Source organism: Rhea pennata, chromosome 14 (assembly GCF_028389875.1).
Source record: "Rhea pennata isolate bPtePen1 chromosome 14, bPtePen1.pri, whole genome shotgun sequence".
Classification (NCBI taxonomy): Eukaryota; Metazoa; Chordata; class Aves; order Rheiformes; family Rheidae; genus Rhea; species Rhea pennata.
The window spans coordinates 16,547,929-16,570,687 of NC_084676.1; the positions used below are offsets into that span (position 1 = coordinate 16,547,929).

At 43.2% G+C, this 22,759-nt stretch overlaps 1 protein-coding gene across 1 annotated transcript in view; it reads left to right on the plus strand.

Moving 5' to 3' along the window:
• The window catches only part of ADAMTS2 (ADAM metallopeptidase with thrombospondin type 1 motif 2), a 186,621-nt gene extending 168,418 nt beyond the window's left edge, over positions 1–18,203 (plus strand). Inside the window, exons 16-22 of the mRNA XM_062587339.1 lie at positions 789–952; positions 2,129–2,288; positions 2,990–3,122; positions 6,008–6,215; positions 7,478–7,607; positions 8,543–8,632; positions 12,942–18,203. Of these exons, the coding sequence (XP_062443323.1) occupies positions 789–952; positions 2,129–2,288; positions 2,990–3,122; positions 6,008–6,215; positions 7,478–7,607; positions 8,543–8,632; positions 12,942–13,405 (1,349 nt within the window). The 3' untranslated portion in view covers positions 13,406–18,203. The remainder of the gene's footprint in view (positions 1–788; positions 953–2,128; positions 2,289–2,989; positions 3,123–6,007; positions 6,216–7,477; positions 7,608–8,542; positions 8,633–12,941) is intronic.
• Positions 18,204–22,759: the final 4,556 nt, after the last annotated feature.

Below are 22,759 nucleotides of genomic sequence, written 5' to 3' on the forward strand. Positions count from 1 at the left end.
GAGGTGCCGAGTTCGGTGGCGGGCTGCGACGACGCTGGCGGTGTCGTCCCGTGCGTGTCTCAGCGACGTGCTTCCCGTGCTCGGTCACCGCCCGGCTGCGTGCGAAGGGCGGCGGGAGCACTGACGCCGTCGCAGCTTCTGCCCCGTTTCCAAGCGCGCTGATTGCCAGGCTGTCGAATCCGTCGCGCAGCTTGGAGAGTAGTTGAAACCCGCTCGTCGCCGTGCCGCGCGGTCGGTGAGAAGCGGTGTCTCGTAGGCCGTTGGTCACGGGGAGCAGAGCGGCAGCGAGCGGCCCGCTAATCCTACCGTGAGCCGTTCAGACGTCCCGTCCTGCCGGCGACGCTTCCCCGGCGCCCTTCACTGCCGCCTCCCCGCATCGCTCCCCCGCTCGCGGGGCGGCGAGAGCCCCCGAGCCGCCCCGTCGAGCGCGGCGGAGCGGAGCCGCCGCGGGGCCTCCCGCCGCCTCTCGGCCGCCATCGGAGCTGGCCGGGGCGCGCGGAGGTGGTTGGCAGGGAGCCGACGGAGAGGCACGCGCAATCGTACAGCGGGGCAGGCTATGAAAAATAATAATAATAATAACAAAAAAAAGGGATTGATGTCCGTGGAGCCAAGCAGGAAAGCGCTGGCGGGCCGGTGCAGCACCTGAAAGAGCCTTTCCAACCGGTGAGCGAGCAGAGGGAAAACGCTCGCTGCTCGGTTTGGCCTCTTCTGCCGCTGGGGCAGGAGCAGAACGAAACTAGGGATGGGAAGCGAACCTCTCGCATTCACATTTCTTATGTTTTTTCTAGCAATTAAAAATCGTGAAACAGGAAAATTCATTTTAAGCGAAGACAACTACGTGCCAGACTCTAAAGTATTTATTGACATGGGTGTGGAGTGGGAATATCGGAATGACGACGATAGAGAAACCGTGCAGACCATGGGGCCCTTGCGTAACGGCATAGTTATTCTGGTAAGTCAAACGAGAACCGTCTTCCATGGAGCGCGGGGTCGTAATGGGCTATAATGTATTTTAGATTTCTCTAGTGAATTGCAGGAAGACATCTGCTTCGGTTATACGATAATAGAAGATGTATTTCAATTCCTTTCTCCTCATTTATTGCTGTGTACAAGAATTGTTGTAACTCGGGGTTGTGTGTTGAGCAACCAACTTTCCTGATCGTTTTCTGCGGATGGTCTAGCAAGTTGTGTAAAGCAACCTGCTTATCCCAGTGAGATGTGAGCATTAGTGTAAAACAAAATAACAAAAAAAAAGAGTTGAAGTGGTTCATATCAGATAGATTTAATAACTCCTCCTCCCTCCTATGTTTGGAAAATGTATCCTGAAAAGCCAGATACCAGATCCTTATGCTTCCAGGCTCATGCTGTTAGGGCACAGCCAGTAACAGAGTTCAGAAATCCTTGCAAATGTATTAATTTTTCATTGCCAACAGCAAATGGTAGACTAGAACTAGCAGGACTAGAATGATTCAGAATCCCTCTGAAAGCAGCTTTAATCTGTTGATCTACAGCAGCTGAAAATCAAAGGAAGAATAAAAATGATGTTTTCAAAGGTCCAAGATCTTATAATTTGTGACAACGAGTTATGTTTTCTTGCATGTGTCTTACTGCAGTGTGATTGTAAAATCTCTTTCTGAATAGTTTATTTTTATATCTTTATTAAATAACAAGTTCCATAGAGTTCCCAGGATTATCAAAAGAATATTTATACCAGAAATAAAAGACATTCTCTTCACTTCTTTCAGTTAACATTTGATTAATATTTGAATTTGCTTTTTTTCTTTTTTAAGTGAACTACCCATTATCATTTTAGTATAACATTTCCTGCTTTTATGATGGAATGTGGAAAAAATTTAGTATCGTGAAGTCAGTCCAATGCTGGCAAGAAAAATCAGTCTAAATCAACAACAGTTTTTCTTAATATGCAGTTTAGAAACTCTGTGTCACAAAGCTAGAGATACTTTTTCGGAAGGGAAAAAAATGTGTTGAGTGCAGCTAAAATGTTTAAATCCCTCTGGGGATGTTTTTTTATCTGAGCTATTATGATTGCTGTTTCACATCATCTCGTATAATTACTGATATCAGTCTTTCAAATCTTTTTTTTTTCTATGTCTGTTTTGCTTTCTAGGTGATTCCTCATGGTAGTGCCAAGATCTCTCTGACTTACAAGTACATGATCCACGAAGATTCCTTGAATGTAGATAACAATAATGTTTTGGAAGAGGACTTGGTATCACATGAATGGGCTCTGAAAAAATGGTCCCAGTGCTCAAAGCCTTGTGGAGGAGGTAAAAACAGAAGAGCAATGCGTTAAAAATTGATTAAGGGAAAACTGAAAAAGTGAACATCATGTACCCTAAGACATTAGTGAGACCAGGTGTAGTTTTAAGTTCTTGAAAAATAAATAAGTAAATAACATATAGAGTTAAAAAGCTGACTAGAATGACTCTTTGGGCAGATCTGATATGGCTCATTTCCCATTTATGCTTTTTGAACTGAAAAACTGTACCAATTGTACCAGTGTGGAAAATTTGGACAAGGGCTTCTGAAATGCAAGAATGTCAACATCAGGGCATACCTGGGACAGGTCCTTACTGCATCTTTTGCAACCTGTGATACGGACTTTGCTATGTGAAAACCCCTGATTTGGGGGCCTTTTACATACCCTGATGCGCCTTGCTACTGCTCTCCAGAATGACACGCAGGCTTTAGCCCCCTCAGTGCAGCTCAGCAGATTTACAGAATGTTTTTGAAATCCTAATGGTTGCTTTTCTTTTGATTATAGCCTGCGGTGATAAATGAGGGGATGAGCAACCCTGTGTGCTGAATCCATGTGAATAAGTGTCCATTCGGTGCAGTTTACAGGCCTTTGCATAGCGTGTTCACCTGCAGCTCCAGCTGCGACCTCGGGCAGTGCATATGCAGTTTGAAACTTGAGTCCTGTATAAGACCTGTCTCATCTGAAAATAAGAGGAGTTTCTTTCTTCAGGCTATCAGTTCACAAAATACGGCTGCCGGAGGAAGGCAGACCACAAGATGGTTCATCGGAATTACTGCGAGCTGATCCAGAAGCCGAAGCCCATTCGCAGAGTGTGCAACCTCCAGGAGTGCTCCCAGCCCATGTAAGCATTACTGCCGCCAGCTGTGCTCTCAGGCAGCTGTGATCAGTGTTACCCAGCTAGCACTTGTCAGCTGAAAGAGGGTGACTTAAGCTTTATCTCTGCTTTTGCACCTTGATACATGGCAGCTGCTTGAATGTAGGGCTCTGAAATACCTCTTTACATCGTTAGAAACCTGGTAACGTGAGGATGTGTTACTACTAGTTACATTCTACTTGGAGAAATACTATTGCAGGGACTGCTGGTTTCTATTACTTCTGACATAAGTTGGATTTGAAAAGAAGTGCTGTCTTGATCCAAACATTTGTGTTCAGCCCATCTTGAGGTAATAAAAAGTAGACATAAATTCAATTTATACCAGTCGATTTTACACAGTGTGAATTAACCACGTACGAACAAATTTACGGAGTGCTACATATGAAAACCAGTGTCATACATTCTGTCAAATCCAAATCCTGCTGGAATTTACAGCATGTTTTTTGGAAATGTAAAAATTGGGAAAAATATCTGGCCTGTTTGATTTCTCTGGCTGTCCTCGCACAGCACACTAAGCCTTTAGTACCTGTATCTTTGATATACATAGTAAGTTATGGACATTTTTATTCACATTTTACAGATGCTTTTTTGACTGATGGCAGATTAACCCTGTAGGTTAGTTAACCCACTTGTAGGACTCACTTCTTCCCCCAGTTGCTGCTGCAACAAGAAAGGAGTAGGTTGAGCTCAGCTTTTCTTTCTGGGAACCAAGTCTAGATTCCAGGAAGGAAGCGAATAAGTAGAGCATACCACACAGTATTTCCTAACTTCCTTTCACAAAAGATTTGAAAGAGAGAAAAGTCAAGAAACTATGCCCCATAAACTTGGCCTGGGTCAGAGTTTAACATTTACTTATTGGCACCAAGGTAATGACTTAACGATCATATCTCATCCTCTCTGGAAAGGACTGTATTCTTCTTTCAGCTACAAATATAATTGGACCCAGGTGTCACAAAGACTCAGTTGGATCCTAAATTGTGCTTGGATTCCTGAATTTTTTGGTTGTCTCTGTTTCCACAGAATGTCATCTGAGCATTTTGTCCTTGTTCACAGGAGAGGCAATTATTTTAGGGATTTCATGAAGCTTTGCAACACGCAGAACAACACTAATGTGCTGCTGCTTCACTGTTAATGGAAAAAAAAAACTTGCCTTTGTCTCAGAGATTGCCTTAGCACCCATGGCTTTGTGCTGCACAGCTCTCGCCTTCCTCTGCAGCTTTATAACTTCAGATAGATTACAAAGACAGAGTTGTATGAATTACCACTCTACTTTTGCTTAACTTGGGACTTTAGTGCATTTTCTTGTGCCTATGTTATTTCTTGAATATATCTAGAAACTGGATTTCTAGGAGTACTTTAGGAGAATCACTACAAAATCAGGATATTTCTTCAGACTATGTATATTTTTTTCCTTAAATTTAGCCCATGAATCCTATTTCCATTAAACAATACTGCCCTCTTGCAGGTCTCTGCATTCGGTAAATATTTATAGACTGCTGTATATCTCCACTTACTTGATTATAGCCAAGCTTTCTGTAGTTTTCATATATTTCCTCTTGTCCCTGCCTGTCCTTACAGCTGTAATTCTCAAGGTAGTTTTGATGATCAGGAAAGTTTTCATCTATGTCACATTGTAAACCATAGATAAGATTTTCCAGGGTCCAAATTGATTTACACATTAAGAACTCAGATCTTCTGGTTTTCTGTGAAACTTTGCCTCCCACAAAGCAAAACCTTGATGATGCTGAGGACCCTCATTTACCTGAGCTGAGCACAGACATCCCCAGCGGTGTAGCTGGGTGTTTGCAGGTGCTTTGCATGGCTAGGGATCCAGCCCGTGGATTACATGCATAATATTAAAGATGAAGAAATATTCTACCAGGCGCCATTATGGCAAAAAAAAAAAAAAAAAAAAAAAAAAAAGGCTCTGACAAACTGGATCTAGTGTAAGGACTGATATTTTTAAATGATGATTCAGTCCCCTCAACCAAAATGTTAGTCCTACAAGGCTGAAATCTTGTATTGGGTGTGTTCAAAGAATTGACTGTCTGAGGGGTTTTTATTGCTTCCTCCCTCTTCCTTCCTAAAGATCTGCAACACCATTCTATGTTAAGAATAAATTGTTTTTAAATTCGTGTTTGGAAAAATGCATTTTGAGTGACAGAAAGAAAGACGAAAATAATGTGATGTTTAATGTTACGTAAGTGTGCAGCAACACACATTCCTTTCAGCTCAAACAAATAGAATTAATGCATCTTCAGACTTAGTGAAGGGGGTCATTTATAATTAGTCTGAGAACACATAGGCTTCTTTCACATAAAAAAGCAAAATTTCCTCTTATAGGAGTTTTTTTCAAGTACTTTACAGCCCAAACTGACATAACATTAAATAAAAGATGATGGTTTTCAATTAGTAAATGGATCTAATACAATTTTCTGTTAAATAGTTTTGACTGTGGTATAAAAGAATTATAAATCAATCCTAATTATAGTGGTCAGATGTGCTAGCAGGGCATCTAAGAACCACGTGGCATCGTCCTTCTAGAGTGGACTGTGCTGTTTGGTACATGTATGTAACAACTTAAAAGAACAAATCTTTTTAGAGAGGTTAATTGATGAACAAATCAGTATAAAGTTCTGGGTCTTACTGTTGATTTTCAGTGACATGGTTAATTAGTCTCCTTAGAATGAATTGGTTGTTTTTGTTTCTTCTTCTTTTCTGAGATCAGAGCCAATATCACCACCCTACTAAACTTGATGTTTAAGAGTTACAGTTCAATGGGCAGTTTGAACTCATCTCATTACTTAACAAATTTACTTAACCCAGCAAATATTCTCTTTTCACCAACCCAGCTGGGTTACAGGAGAATGGGAACCTTGCAGCAAGACTTGTGGGAAGACAGGTTACCAGGTGCGATCTGTCCGATGTATCCAGCCCCTGCACGATAACACCAATCGGTCTGTTCACACCAAGTACTGCAACAACGATCGTCCGGAAGGCCGGAGGCCTTGCAACCGGGAGCTTTGTCCAGCACAATGGAGATTAGGACCCTGGTCACAGGTCAGTTGTCTTCTGGAGGCTTCAAGCAAATAATTTCTTTTAAAGGAGGGAAGCAGATCTTGGAGAGTTTGTTCTGTGCTGTCTATTCAAATGCACTAGCTGGATAAACTGATTTCCAAACAGAGGGTGTAGTGTTTCTGCTAGTACTTATTCCACAGAAAGTAAATTAGATGGAGAGGTGATGGTACTGAAACACCCAATGAAGCCAGCCTGCACTGATGCTGGATGATCCAGATCCTACGAGCCAGCTCTATCCTAATTTGTTTGTCAGCTGCAGGAAAGATGACCTCTACACGTTCTTTATTCTGTTCAAAGTCTTTTAACTGTTGACATAAGCTGAGGGAAAGGCAATTAATTCTTCTGTCACTATTTTATTTTCTTTCAATTGAAGAAGTCTTCAGATACTGCAAATAGGCACCAACCGTGGAAATGAAAGTTGTGAGCATCTTCAACCTAAAAACCCTCAGCAGATGTAACTGCTGAGTCTGATACGGTGGCATAAGCCAAAGGAGTTTCTCACTTAGTTTCCTAGGGAAACACAGGACACCTAGTCGTGGAGCAACTTCTCTTTTTGTTTATCTTTGCTGTGGGCAAAACAGGACTCAGTGGTCCTGATTGTGTTGGGAGGTGGGCATTTTAAGCTTTTCATCCTTAGCTCTTGGAATGTGAGAAAAAAATATAATGACACAGTGCGCAGACTTTTTCTTGCTGAAGTACTTACCAGAGCAATAAGAAGCTCCCTGTATTCGTACGTGCAATGCTTTGCAGTCATCTAATGGCAAGAAATGTGAGTAGAATATTGCAACATTATATTATTTTGATACATGGGATCTTTCCAGTTCATCTCAGCATTTCTCCATGAATTTTTTTTAAAAAAACAGTGGCTGTATTTATAGATACAATATTTCATTTTAGAGCTGTGCCATGCAAGTAAGAGTAATCAATTTTCACCCTCACTGGAATTAAGAGTTATCACAACCAATGCAGTCCTAGGAGCACACTGTGAATAGATGCTTCACATTTACAGTTGTTGCCATATGGTCAGAGCATAAGTTTTTTTTCAGGAGTGTTTCACAGATCCTTGCATACTACTTCAACTGCTGGTGCTCCCTCTTGACTGGACACTGTAGGTACTGGGGTGGTTCAAATAATGTAGTATGTAAGCTCAAATTAAGTGCAGTGGGTTCAAATTTAAAAAACAATTTCTCAAGCATCGTTTGCAAAGGGTGACTCAGGGTGTAACCGGTGCTTATCCTTTCCAGTGCTCTGTCAGCTGTGGCAACGGCACACAGGATCGCCAGGTTCTGTGCCGGACCAGGGACAACGTTGCTGGCTTTTGTAAAGAAGATAAACCAGAGAGCGTAAGGATTTGCAGGCTACCTCCATGTCCTAGTAAGCACTCAACTATTCCAGCATATGTTACTCTGAAAATACTATATTACTTGCTTCTGTTTGAAAGCCTTCACTGAACTTATGCTCATGCAGCAAGCTTGTCTGGGTTGCCAGTTCAGCTTGGACTAGGTTTCAAGCTGTTGTTGTGTGGCCATTGGGCTTCCTGGGCATGTGGTTGTTTCATACTCACGATGGGAAGCACTGCTTGCCACAGGCTGATGACAGCATCCCCGGGAGGGAGGCACTGCCTGAGTCTAGCCTTGCACCTCTGAGAAATGCCAGGCTTGGCAAGAGGGGGCAAGTGGGTCGTGACTAGTCAAGGGCATCATGGGCAGAGAGGCCTCTGTTTCACGCACCACCAGTGACATTCCTGGGCTTCTCCTCCGTTCTGTTTAGCACAAGTTATCTTCAGGGGTTACTTAACTCCATGCTTTAAGGTATAATAAGTTTATTCCTACATAATCCAGGACACTCATGCCTTTGTCCTTCTTAGCCTTTCTTGTATTACTCATGAGATCATTTTACATATTCCTGTTATTTAGTGATTCATTTGTTCCCGATGTATTTGTCAGTATAACTTTTGATTCCTAATTAATTAGAATCTAGCTGTCCATTATGGTCTCCAATACAAAAGTTTAAAAAGAAGCAGCGCAGCTAAACATGGCTGGATGCTTCTCAGGACATAGTTAACATTGCTTGTGGGAAGTACTGCGGAAAACTGGCCTTCATGCGGCCTTCAGTGTCGGCTGTCAAGCGCAGGACACAAATTGTAGCAAACTGCCTCCTCCCGCAAACCGCCTACATGGCCAGGTTACAATCCCAGGGCTCCTTTAGCGTCTAAGGCCGGTCATTCTTTTAGTTTATCCTCTTCTAACAGGTAAACTATTAGTGTTAATGTGTATTGCATTATATCTTTTTTTTCTCCTCTATTCAAGGAAACGTTTCTGATCCTTCAAAGAAAACCTACATGATACAATGGCTGTCGAGACCTGATCCAGACTACCCCATCCAGAAAATATCTTCAAGTAAAAGACCCATTTATAACTCTGCCTTTGCCCTTAAATGCATGCCACATCAAATGTGGACTTTGCCTTTTGCTCTTCTTCTCTCTCTATGCGGAAAATTCCCTTGACTTTGCCAAGTTTAAATCTTGGGCTGAATCTTTTTTTCACACCAGCCTTGGTGCTCGGTGTCTTTCTTCTCTGGAGCTTGTGTAGCACTGGTGGTGGAGATCTTGAAGTGTTGAATGTGTGAAGCTGGATCTCCACAGTATGTTGCAGTCCTCTGAAAGGGAGCTGGGACCGGTTTGCTTGTGGCTTGGTGATGGTGAAAAAAGGCTCTTACTGGTTCATGATGTTCAGTTTGATAGCAAAACTGAGAACTTATTGTGAATGTGATCACATCACAATAATGACACCTTGTAGTGCTAAAGTTCTCCTTTATCTAAAGGCCCTAAATCTCATAACTCTCTAGTTTCAGTTTCCTGACAGAGTATGTTGGATGAGAGAACTTGTTCATTCCATTTTCCTTTTTGGTGACGCTGCTTTACTCGCCCTTGCTGCTCATTTTTATTCCTGACCTTAATGTTTGTGTTTGCAAGCTGTGGAGGGCTCGCTGACACCAGGAGCTCCGTTTCTGTTGGTACTTTAAGTGCTGCTACTACGCTGTCCGCTCTCGCCAAACTCCTGTTGGTGTTTTGAAATATTTTTCCTTGTGAAAAGCTGCATTTGTTTTTCCCTTCACACAGTTTTTGCCAGTTTTGCGTACTTTTTCTATAGAAACGAGAAACGAAGCAGAACAGACATGTCCATGCTGACGGTTGTGTGGTGGTGGTGTTTTTGTTAACTTGGTTGAGGCAATATGACATTTTCATTGACTACAATGTCTCCAGCTGCTCAACAAGAGCTATTTATACTCATTACATCTTTGGTCTTTTTTCACCATGTGCATGTCAGACTTGCCTGGTATGGTTGTGTGTGTGTGCGTGCGTGCGCGTGTGTGCTCTATAGATGTGTCAACTGGCAAACATAACAGTGTGAACAACTACAGAATTACCTCAATTTTTATTGCTTTTTTTGCTTAGAAGAAAAATTTTAGAAAAATGCCTTAATGTTGAAATGTAAATGGCATTAATTCACCAGATCCAGCTTTAAATATAAACAGTACACTGGTACCTTGAGTTAATCTTCATATGGAGTGTTTTTACTTGAATGATAGCTATTAAAAGGCAGTAAATTTAATCCAAGGTTAATTTGCACAGTACGTATCCGTGTCTATGTAAAGACAAGATTGTTACCTGACTTACTGACCTTTAACTGGCATTGCTGCTTCACCTTACGTGTTTGCGTTGAAGATTCGAGTTCACAAATCATAAAACTGTTTATGACATTCAGTAATAGTATAAGCGTATCAGTTTTTAAACAGCAGTCTTAGAGCAAATTACTACCTTATTGCATTGATCATATTCTTTAGAAAGGTGGCATTTTTGAATCTTTGGATCTTCAACAGTGTAGCACTTCAAACTTGTCATTATCATGTGATCACATATTTAAATTTTGCTGTTAATATGATAATTTCCTGAAACTTGTTAACAATTTACATGACAAGGTGAAAAAGCAAAGACACATATCTGGCACTGAATACTGTTATGTAAAATAATCGGTGTTTAACTGTATAAATATATTCATGACTGTTAACTTTAAATAGACAAATGTTTAGTGATGTTTCAAGAAATGGGTGGCTATAGAGAATGGTGCAATAAGGTATCTGGGCATTGTGCACTATGTCTATATGCACTTTGGTTTATCAGGGATATTTTATTAGTGTTTTGTATGTATTTAACATAATATTAAAGATGTGCCAATTCAGTTTGCTTTTCAATATTTTTTTATGAGACTAATGTGTACCAAAGTGACTGTGAAACTGATTTATTTTTTTCTTACTGATGTTTTGAAGATATACTTCTAGTCTGTCATGCATACTGCAAGTAAAAATAAATAAAAGTTCAGCAAATCTGGATATTTTGGTTTGCATAGAGGATAAAAATTTCATTCTGACATTCAGAAATTACAAAGTTGAAGATTTATTTATATAACTTATCAGCTGTCACTAAGCATATTACATAATGCGGTTTGATTCTCATATATTTTTAGGCTTGATTTTACATATTTTTGATAGAAAAAAGGCATTTTTCTAAAGGTACTTTTAGGGATTCTTACATAGCCAAGAGCAGATCTGCCTTGCTGAAACTACATTTGAATGTGATACCCCTTGACATTAATTTTGCAAGCTGTTTGGAGAAGCTTGCATTAAAGCAATGGAACACGAGGCAGAATGTTCAGAGGGGCACTACATGGTATGTAAAGAACATACAGAGCGGTATAGGTACGTGCAGTCCTTTCAGTTAGCGTTGTGCATGCAGATACCTACAGTTTCCAGTTCTTAAAGGCTAGTCTGAAAACTTGTCCAAAACCCAGTTACTGTTCCTAGGTTCTGAGGAAGTAGTTGCTTTTTTTTCTGGCAGCATCTCACTTTAGCATTTAGAAACCATGACAATGAATTGACACATTTGAGAACAAGAACCAGTGTCTTGCTTTTTCTGCAACAAATGCATAAGGCATAAATAAAGTGCATGACAAGTATTTTCAACTTCATCAATCAGCACTAGAATTTCAAAGCAAGAGCAATAACTGTTAGTTTATTTTAGAATGAATAACTATTAGTTTATTTTAGACTGATATGTTTGCCAATTAAACACTTACAATGTCCTATAGTGTTAACTGGGGATGAGTGAAGAGGTCACACCTACGCTTTCTGAGTTCACTTAATGCTGCTGAATCTGCTCTGGTTCTCTGCATTGCTGCGAGGCTGCTGACAGCGTAAGTCAGTGCTCCCAGCAGAAGGGCAAAATATGAGCTCCAGTAACACTTTGACTTGAGAATCCTGGCTGCAGGCAGGTATGCTCTGAGTAAAGGCGAGCAATTGGAGTTACATGTCTTTTATCATAGGGGAGTAGGTGGAGATTTAGTAAGGGCAGCAAGTGGGCAGAAGTGATTTTTTGTGTGTGTCAAATCATTCCAAGTGCCAGTCAGTCTTCTACCTTTCTCCTCAGTGCTCTTGCCTCCTCTCCAGCTCTCTGACCCACCTTGCTTTCAGTGAAGGCTGCGTGTTGAGATTTTTCCTTCACTGCAGTTCCTGGCTCCATCGCTTCTGTTTTGAGGAACGGAAGCTGTAGAGCGTGTGCGTAAGCTAGAGAACCTCCCTCCAAGGAGACTACTAACCCCTCGGCATTCATCCGCCACCTATCTCTGAGCAGAAATCACAAGCACTCTTAGTAATCTCTGATGAAACGTCATTTAATATTTCTCAGAAAATAAAACAATGTGGCCAGTTCCCTTTTAATACCTTATATTTTACCAGACACAGTTCAGCAAACTCAGGATCTGGCATAATACCAGTATTGCAGTGCATTAAAAAGATTGTCATAAGGGCTACTGACAGCTTCAAGCCTATGGATTATCATTCTTTCCCTTTTATTGCAGTTTTTCACTCAATGACCCCCAAATCAATCCTTTGCACTGAGTCCCCCAGGAATTACTGGGCTGCCTTGGTCCTGTCCCACTTGAGTTTGTCCTACTAAGGATACTGCCTCCCTTCGAGGAGGAGGAGAAAAGATTTATGCTAAATACACCACTTTTTTTGCCAGCAAGAGGCACGTCCCCGCAATGCTACCATTTTCAGTCTAGAGACTGAAAGAAATAACCACTCCAATGGAAAATGGATTAAATGCTGAGAGCTGCACAGTCCACATACAGATAAGGCTTGACTTTCTTGAGGATCAGGGGTTTTATATATATATAAATAAAGGCTGACTGAGGTTAGGCGCTGTTAGACTGCTTTAGAAGGAGTAACGGAAAAGACGAGGCTTCTTAGTATAAACCTGGGTGATTTTCTGGGGGTTTAATGTAGCATTTGGCAAGAACACAGCACTATTAGCGTGTTTTGACGTCAGGCCATGGCAGGAACACAAGTCGTCGTGACTGCGCTGTCTTCAGGGGAGCACGTGCTGAATGCAAAGCCAAAAATCGGGCTGGTCAGGCCTGTAGTACCCGTGGGGCCGATGCGCAGAATTCAGATCAGGGTTTGCATCCGGTCAAGTGAGTTAAGTTTTAGGTTTAATATTAAGCCTGCTTCTACTTCTAGGAGGCTCATTTGCCAGTTTCCCATCCCACTTTATGCATCAAAGCCTCTTCCTGTGCCAGCCCTCGGTTGTGTTTCTTTTTCTAATGAATGTCAAGATGCTCTTTATTTATCTGTTCCCTTTTTCTCTTGCAGAAGATCATTGTCAAGGAGACAAGTCAATGTTTTGTCGCATGGAAGTTCTCTCGCGTTACTGCTCGATTCCCGGTTACAATAAGCTGTGTTGCAAGTCCTGTAATATGTACAACAACATTACAGAGGAAGACAACATAACCGATTCTAACGTAAATAAGAATAACGTCATTGAGGAGGAGCTCCTGACAACCCTCAGCACTCCCATGGGAGTTTCCACCACACGGGCTGCCACCAGTCCTCCTCTCATTTACAAAACAAGTGCACCTCCTTCTAATGCAACTGAGGAGCACCCAGAAATTAACACAGTGGATGTTCCCTACAAGATTGACGGGTTGGATAATGAAGTATCGCAGCACAACATCATTAACCGGAGGAGAATACCTTATGAAAGGACAAGGAATCAACGAATTCAGGAGCTGATTGCTGAGAAAAGGAAAAAAGAGACTCTTAGAAAAATGAACTAAAGTGGAAATATGGCACAAACAACATTTTTTTTCTCTTATAGAGATGGTACCAATGTCAAGTATTGCCCATGTCATAGAGACTAAAAATGGGGAAAATCAAAGTGGTGCTATGGCAGAAATGCCGAATTCTAAAGTCTGCTCTAAACGGGAATGACAGATTGTTTCAAAAGTGCTAATCTAAACACTTTGATGGCTAGGTTTACAGGGTACGGTAGAGTATTAGTGCAATATCATTACAGCGTTTCACTGAATCCAAACAAACCGTAATATCTTGGCCAGGTTAGCAGGTTTCTAGTTTATGGGGTCTTTTAATTCTTTTATGCCTGTGTAAAACTGCTTGGGAATAGTACTGAGAATTACATTTAGGATGGAGGAAAGCAGTCCCAAGATGAAATAAGTCCCCTTACCAGTGCCAAGCAGGTGGTCAGCTCTGCGGCGATGCTCCCGGGCACTAACTCGGCCCTGCTTCAGGAAGGTGCGTGAGGACATGCCAGGCCACGTGGGGCTGCCTTCAGTAGAGTTGCTCGCGCGGCTATGGCTAGGCATGTGCTTATGTAGCTTTCTTAACCAGGTCTGCATCAGGAAATACGTAGAAAATTCTGTAGCCATATATTTATGTGTAAATTAAAAATTGACAACCAGTAGTTTGCATATTTCCATAAACAAATTCAAAGCATTCTTCTAAACAGTCGAATATGTGTGAGACAGGGCAGATCCAGCCAATGTGGACTGACAACATCCTGGTCTTTCGGTTTACAACTATTCTTATTTTTTGATAGTCTTTAAACTCCTGTAATGCAACAGCCTCAGTGATCTTGGTTGGTGCTTTTTTTTTGGTCCATTTTTTTTTCTATCCACGTGCTGTTTAACTTAAAAATGACTGGATTCTTATTGCCTTTTCTTTGGTGCTCTGTGAAGAAAACTATATTTTTTTTCTCCCATAGTGCAAGGTTATTTTGGAAGAAATTGTTTTGTATTATCTTCCTTTGCTTAGGCCAGCTTTATCAGTGCAAAAGTGAGCAGTTGTTCACTGTGCACTTACACACACATACAGACACACTTACTTACAGTACCAGGTCTGCTAGAAACTTAAGCATGTGTAACCCGACAGCCCTTTGAGTACTCTGTCTCCCCTCAGGGTCACCATGGTTTTCATAGGTAATTTTGCCTGGTCGGAGATCGTGAGACAACTTCAGGTTGGCTCTTTTGTTTCAGGATCAATCTGTGTTTGAGGTTTGGGAGTTTCGGGAAGGTCCTGCCTTCCAATATTCAGTGCCAGAATTATTTCAATTATTTCAATCTGAGTGTAAGAACATCTCATTCTCCAGCCTTCTCATTAGCCTGAGCTGTTCTTCATTTAAAGCAGAGCCAGTTATAAGCCTGTATCATAACATGATTGTTGGATAGGTGCTAAATTTCCAGCAACATGTAAGCTCTTATATGGCCCAGCTGCTGGCAAAGAGCTCCTAAGTCTTGCAAAGGAAACCACATGCGGCTTCCTGCTGCCAGCCTGAGGCCCGCAAACATCATGGCTCGGCAGGCTACCCCATTCCTGCTGCAGGAAGTGCTGATTCAACTGGGAAAGAGAAGGAGGGAGCGTACGGAAAAGCAGTCTTTGCAGCATTGGAATGTCGAACGCGCTGCCTGAGCTGTGTGGCCAGAAGTCTTCGAAGGACAGGAGCCTGATTTAACAGAAATAATTTATGGAGATACCAGTCGAAGTAGAGGAGGAATGTGTTGAGATGCTGTGACAACCTCAACTTGCCTTTCTTACAGAGGAGCATGGTGATACACCCGGATGAGTGTTTCGGAGCAGTCCAGGTGGGTGCTATACTGAAGACCACGAAGAATGGGCAGTGTGACAGGACTGATAAAAATCAAGAGCTCTAAGAAACATCTCCTGGGCCGAGACTCTCTCAGGTCTGCAGCAAATCTGTCAGCAGATGTTAGAGCAGCAGACAGTACAAGCACCAGGGACATATGGACACCCCTAGGCCTTCTGAGCTGGCTTGGCAAGATCTCCTGTCCCTAGTCTACACTAACCTGCTCTAATAGTTTTTGGAAGGATGCTGTGATGCAAAAAGTAATGTGTTTTGGTTTTAAAAGGTAAGATTAAAGCCCCACAGCATAGCAGCATTGAGCAGCGAGTGGGTTGCAGAGAGAAGAGCAGAGCAGGCTCAGAGTACAGCTGGGGGGACGCTCAGCATTTTCCTGCAGGCCAAGGGTGCTATATAGGAACCTTTGCTTGCCCCCAGCCCTGCTCCATGGGTGTCTGCCACTACCAAAGCACGATGCACAGATGAGCTCAGCACTGATCCACAGTGAGCGGCAGCCTCGGCAGAGGGATTTGCAGCTGCCTACAGACATGGTAGCTGTAGTGACAGTATGGGGTCACGTTGCATCTGTGTAAAGCAGAGCAATGTAGTAATGAGCACCAAAGGGTGCTATTTACGTGCTATTTAAAGGTAGGGAGAAGTATCTAAATCAACGCCATTCCAGCTGCTGCACGTAAAAATCTAGCCATGAGATAAACAAGCTGTATGGAGGCTCATAGCATGTAGGTATACTGAGTGTTTCTTGCTTTCCACATTTTCCTTGCACAGATCTGATTAACGTAAAAAGTCATCTCTTCAGGTTATTATCCTGCTTTTAGGTCTAAGGACAGTAAAAATAAACCACACCCCCAAGACTTTATGTAGCCTAAAAGGACATCTAAGCATGTGATAAACTTACAGGAAAAAAATTACTAAACCTAAGGACAGAGAGGGTCTATGGCTCAGAGTATGTAGGTGGCTACTAGCCCCTTCAGCTCTCCTACCTTCCTATTTCTGATATATTCTGTGACTTCTCCATGTCCCTTCTCAGGCTCCCTGAGGGCTCTTCTTTGCTGTAGACTCCTTGATAAATCTTTATTTTCTCACTCTGATTCCATCTTAGTTCAGGATTTGGTAGAAGTTTGCCACCGGGATGGTTCCCTGTTTTACTTTCTGGGTCTTGATGGAGAGCCACTTCTCCTACCTTCAGAAACCCAAGATACCTCATCTTATAGCTTATGTTCTTCCTTGGTATCTGGAATAGGTTTAGCCAAGAAGGGCATAGGAAGAAATGTCACATGAGCAATGCCCACAGTTCAAACACTGCCTTACAAATAGGCTGTTCTCTCCAAAGGACTTCTAAGTTAGCAAATAATGAAGGAAATTTATTTGGTGCAACTTCAGGTGACCTTTCTGCAAACACCATGGTGAAAGGCTTGCTCTGCTGTAGCCACTCAATCTTTCAAGTGGACTTGGCAGTTCTGCTCTGGACATTTCAAGCAGTTCCACAGAGAGGCCAGGATTGCTGTTGGCACAGTGACTGTGACCCCAGGGCATGTCAGAGCCCCCAGCACGAGGGTGACCCGTGAGGATTAGCTCCCGTGCAGCGTGGACATCACTGGCTGATCTTGCAAAACTGGTTCAATGTTCAGAAACCTGTTTTTAACTGGGATGCTTCGCTCTTTCCCCAGAGTGAGTCAGTTCTCAGTCAAACAAACCAAAAGTGGTTTTTGCCAATCAAGATGGAACTTGTTCTACTTGTGACGCTGGAGGAGGCTCACAGAAATCTGGGCTCCGTGTAGTGGTCATCAATGGCCAAGTGACATCCACACTTCGAAAAGACTTACTCCATTTTCCAGTCTCACCTTTTGGAGGATTTCATTTGATTTATTTCTCATTATTTTAAATTCCAATGAATATGTTTTCTAGTTATTATTTGGCCTGTCTCCTTGTGGTGCACAGCCACCAGCTACCTTCTCCATACAGTCCTCCCATATAAGAAAAAAAGTCTCTCATACCAGGAAAGCTTTTCAAGATGGTTTTCATATCTCAGAAGATGTTTTTGAGAAGTTCCTCAAGATAGCAGGTTCCTAAGGTGGTGAACCACACCACCCTGCTAAAGAGCCAGAGCAGAGCTCTACTAATTCAGAAAAAGCAACACAAGGCAGTGGAGGGGTGGCTCACTCTTAGCTGAGCTTTAGTCCTTTTCATGCTGTGCAATATTTTGGTCACTTACTGGTCGGTTGAACTTTAGACAATTGTTTCATCTTTCCTACAGCGCTGTAATTGGGCAAAAGCATCACCATAGTTTGCCTCCTTCTATTTTGCTGTTGCCCAGGTACTGCATTTAGAAACATAATGAGCACAGAAGATATTTTAATTTAACTTAATCCTCAGAAACTAAGGAAAGCAGATTTATAAGCAAATCAAGTTATATTCCTGCAGAGACTGCTTGATCTGAGAGCTACAGCAATGTAGTCCCATTGAGCAATGCACTTTCTGATACATCCAACCATACAAGTACACAACTTTCCAAATAATAATTTTTCTATTTGTCTAAACTTAAAATCCAGGCGTCAGCCCCTCACAAAAATAATAAATAAATAAATAAATGAAAATAAAAAAATAAATCCCAAACCAATTCTCTTTTTCCATTTCCTTTGGCTCCAAATTACTTCCATTTTTCTCCAGCCACATTCCTTTAAAAATTTCTGTAATCGCGTATGAATGCATCACTTTTTCTATTAACATATCCATTCAATATTTAGAGTCTCACAATATCTACATAGATGCTTTCAGATATTTTGAGAATTCTATAAATGGTGCTTTACAAGTACTCAAAGGGTTTTATGTTTTATTTTATTATGTAATGCATTTAATGTCTTATTTACTCACCTACAATGCACAGTATTAGCTATGTTCATCTGAATATCTATATGTGACTTCCATTCACTTACATATACCTTAACAGAAATTGCAATAAATAGCCATTTCCTGTATATTAAAAATGTATATACAAATTAGAATCTTTAATTTTATAATTTATTAAATTTAAATGTCTGTGTTCTTTTGCAAAGTGTTTGACTTGTCCCTTTGCTTTTTTTTTGTGAACATAACATTGTGCAGAGTGGGGAGGAACAACAAGCATCTTTAGACTCACGATCAGTTCAATTTCTAAAACTTTATCTTAATTAATTAGAATTGGGATGTGCTAGCTGCAGAAATCCTATGTTCCTGGTTAGACCGTCCAAAATCCAAGGCCAAATATTATGAAACCACTGGACCAAAACCTTGGATGATAACTGCACAGAAATTAATCAATATCAGGCTTATTTAAACCTCTGTGAGGCTCTATCCCTTATGTTCTGCCCAAATCCATCCTAGTTCACATAGCGTCTTCTTCAAAGCAAGTGGCTTTTAAGCAGTTATTTGGGCTTCAGCTTGGGACTGATGAGCAAATTTTACTTTACAACTCCTAGTGATAAAATAATTGCTTCTTTCCATGAAATCCTTATGCATACATTTTCCTGTCATAGCTGCATGCTTCTAACCAGGTTCCTTTTAAAGCATAATTGAATCTCTGCCATCTAATTGAATTTTGTTGCTTGAGGATTTGAAAGATCCCCACGTGCCTTGGTTATTCACAGTTAGCACCATGCAGCACTTGAAGTCCAGCATGTTCTTTAATCAGGTACCTTCCCACCTCAGCATTTTTCAGATGGAAAGCTCAGCTACGTGCTTAAATACCCTGCTAAAACAGCGGACCAGGAAAACACGTTTCAGTTCATGGGGCAATTTGTATAGTTTCTAATTTACAGCTGTGACAAGGATTATATTTATTGGCTTTTGGGTTTCCTGCAAGTCTTCTTTATGTAGCTGATTATTGAGACATCAGCTCAGGGGTCAGAAGAAAAGTGCTTGCTAGTCCTGGGGCAGGGACCTGCGAGAGGGGCGCACGCGCAGCAGTGGGATTTGCAAGCAGCGCAGAGCCTGTCCCCATTAAGGTGGCTGCATGCAATGACACTTGTTACAGATGACTGCTGCTTTGGAAAAGTCTGTAAAAGTTAGTTTGCACTGGGCTAAAATAAGTATTTCAAATTTTTTTTTATGAACACTCAAGGACTTGGAGTTTGTTGGGCTGCGGTGTTTGTGGCCGAGGGAAAGGGGCTGCCAGCCGCCCGCCAGGCGCTGAAAGTGCGCGGTGGCTGGCCAACACATCCTGCAGCTCCCTCACCCCCCACGGTCCTCTTTGCGCCTGAAAGGCGTGAAGGTGGCAGTTAAAAGAAAGAAAAAAGAAGTAAATAAAAACACTTATTCCTCTTCTGCCTTATTTTAGCTTTTCAGCTTCTTTGCATCTGTTCTGCCTTGCCACAGCCTTTTCTCTTGCTCACCGCTCTGGCATTTTCACCAGCAGCCATGTCCTGAGAGCTGTGCTGGACGGACGAAGCTTGATCCTGGTGGCATCGACAGTGGCCGTACCTGATCCTGCTGCACCCACAAATAGCAAATAACGGCTGCAGTGCCTGGTCCGGGGTGGGAAGCCAAGTCTGGCTCCATAAATCCACCCCAACTGAATGCTCTAGCTGTGATACGCTGTTGGCAAGGTGTAAACTAAATGCCAAAGCCATGTCTCCATGTTAAGGGTGCCCCAAGTCCACCTGGGCAGAGCAGGACGCCTGTGCAGGAAAACCGGGGCCTCCCTGAGTGGTCGTCGTGGCCTGGCAGGGGGATGCGGCAGGTTAGTGGTTCCGCAGGGCACCAGCAACGAGCAGGGACTCCTGCGCTCGGCTGTCCTGAGCCGGCGCTGGGAAAAAGAGGGGAGGGGAGGCAAGTCCAAGGGGCACTTCCAGGTCAAGGAAGTGGATATTCAGGTTATTCCCAATTGCACTGGGCAGAACGTGGCTCTTTCCAAGTGTTGAGGGGATCCAGCTGCTCCATCCCACAGTACAGGGGACGCGCTGAGCTCCCTCAGCCCTCGGCTCTGCTCTTAATGGGGGGAAAAGGGCGCTTTCGGAGGTGGGGCGGGGGGCAGGCGAATGCCTGGAAAGCCCACGAGCGCTGGTGTGTGCACGGCTCCCCCCAACCCTCGCACCAGCCCTTCCCAGCCGCCGGCGACAGCTTTCTGGACGTGCGTTTTACAGCGCAGCTGCCGCTAGATGGTGGCACCGTACAGCAAATTCAGATATGAAACCGGCACCGGCCCGCAGTCGCGGAGGAGAGGCCCGCCAGGGCGGCGAGCCCTCGACCCGACGATGCCGGACTTGGCATCGCACTCGTCCGTGCACCGCTCCAGATGGCCAGCACGGAGCCCAGGGAGAGACACCAAGACATCATCAACTGTGCAGCAACACAGGCACCATCGGCCCAGCCGCCCAAACCACATCAGACAGTTCAGGAATTTTTCTTTTTTTTCTTTTCTTTTTCTTTTCTTTTTTTTTTATATCAAGCAAAACTCTTTTATTAAAGAACCACGATAGCTATGGAAAGATGAACTTGTTTTGGGCAAGCCAGCAGCTTGAATTAATAGTGAAATGCTGAGCAAGCCGTTTGTAATAAATCTTTCATTCAGCAGAACGGGGTCTGGTGTCAGTTTGTGGGTGGCTGGCATGGTCTTGCAGTTGTTTGCACCTAATGGCTCTCTCATTCAATAAAAAAAAAAATGTTATGTTAGATCTACCCCCATCCCAAAACAACCTGTTTTCTGCCACCAGCGATGCCGGAGGCAGTTTGGAAGGGCGCAATGTAAGTGAAGTTCAAACCTTTTGAACAGCCCGACAGGCAGGAAGCGACTTGTTCGTTGCAAGGCACAGCACAGTTTGCAACGCGTAGTGCTTTATTTACGTCGGGTTTCCAAGCAGGACCAGGCAGGGTTTCAGCTTAATCCAGCTGTGTAAGGGCAGCAGCAACCCAGGACCAGGCACATGCACATGTCAGCTCTCAGCAACCCCAAATGCTCAGTAAAACTGGCAGTGGGAAACACAGATGACTAAGACTCACCTGGGCCAGGGTGCCAGGAAGCCCGCAGAGGTGTCAGGAGAAACCTTCCCCTTCCTCGCCACATGGTTCCCTTGTGGGGATGGGCTGGAATTGCTCTGATTGCACCTCTATACAGGACATGCTTAAAAAGGACCAAACTGCATGAGAACTCAGGCTCTTCGGGCTGCTCAGGGATTTTTTTTTTTTTTTTTTTTTTTTTTTTGAGGGGGGGGGATCTAGGTGCACATTTATAAAAAGTAAAATTAGGTACGGAAAAACACCTGTAACTTTGTGCAGAGAAGTAAAGTGCAAATAAATACCCAGGCGGGATTTGCAGGGGAAGCCACTAGCAAGCAGCCACCAATGTTGGCACTTCCTGAAACTTTAAGAAAACTGGTGTCTCCAGCTAGGTGTCCATAGCTGTTTACGATGGCTGCTGCTACCGCTGCAACAGTCAAGTCCTGCTTTTCCCCCAATAACTTTTCCTTGCACTACTCTGAGCCAGAAGGCGCGTAAGAAACGCGCCTGTCGCGCTCTCCCCACGTCAGCTGGAGCTTAGCCTTAGCGAAGCAGCTGCAGTCTTGCTGCCAGAGCCACTGCTTTGCATCGAGAATATGCTTTTTACTGAGAATCCCCACGGTGGGGCCTGAGTTTGGTATCCACTTAGGGCTCCCAAAGAGTAACTCTTCTATTTAGCTGAACATCAGCAAGCTTCAAAAAATGCCCCAAAAGGAATGTTACCTGTTATACTTCTGCAATTCACACCGTGAAACTGCTTTAAGTGAGGATGGCCCTCAAATTGGAAGCATTCTCCCCCCAAAAAAAGCTAATAAGCAAAAAAACCAAACAAACAAAAAAAAACTTGGTACCATTTACAGCTCAGGGAACCTTTGTAGAAATAACAACCCATGTTTTTTGCTCACTTGGGGTATAAATACAGGAGCTTTTGAGCAATTTCTTGAAGCAAGAGAAACTAGAGACTCTGGCTGAGGTTAAAAATAAAAAATATTCTAGTAAATTAAATTTGGATAATAGCAGCTACTTTTAAATCTGTATCTGATATTTTTAAATTTATAATTTATCTTAGTACCAAGAATTAAAAAAAAAAAAAAAAAAAAAAAAAGATGGTAGAGAACAAATCGTTTATCCAAGTTATTCCAATAACCATGGATCAGGCTACATGCAATTTTCCCACAGCAACCTCAGATGGTTGGAAGGAACTCTTTCGTTTCAATCGATTGAAGGGATCAGTGGTATTTTTAGCCAGGTTTCATACAGAAACACCTTTCACAGCCCTGTTTCGTGAGGCGGTAGGTGCCGGTGGCGCCCGGTTCCCGCGGCTCCGGCCCGGACCCCGGTGGCGAGCCCCCGCCGAGGCTCGGCGGCGCTCAGGCCCCGGAGCTGCCAGCGGCGACCGCGATGGGGGGGCGGCGATCGAAAGGGGTTTCACCCCGCACAGGCTGCGCGGCGCCGGACACCCCGTGGGCAGCTGCGGCCTCCGCTCCGCACCACAGGCCGCAGCGGCGCCGGAGGGCCGGGCCGGGCCCGGGCGACGAGTGCGGCC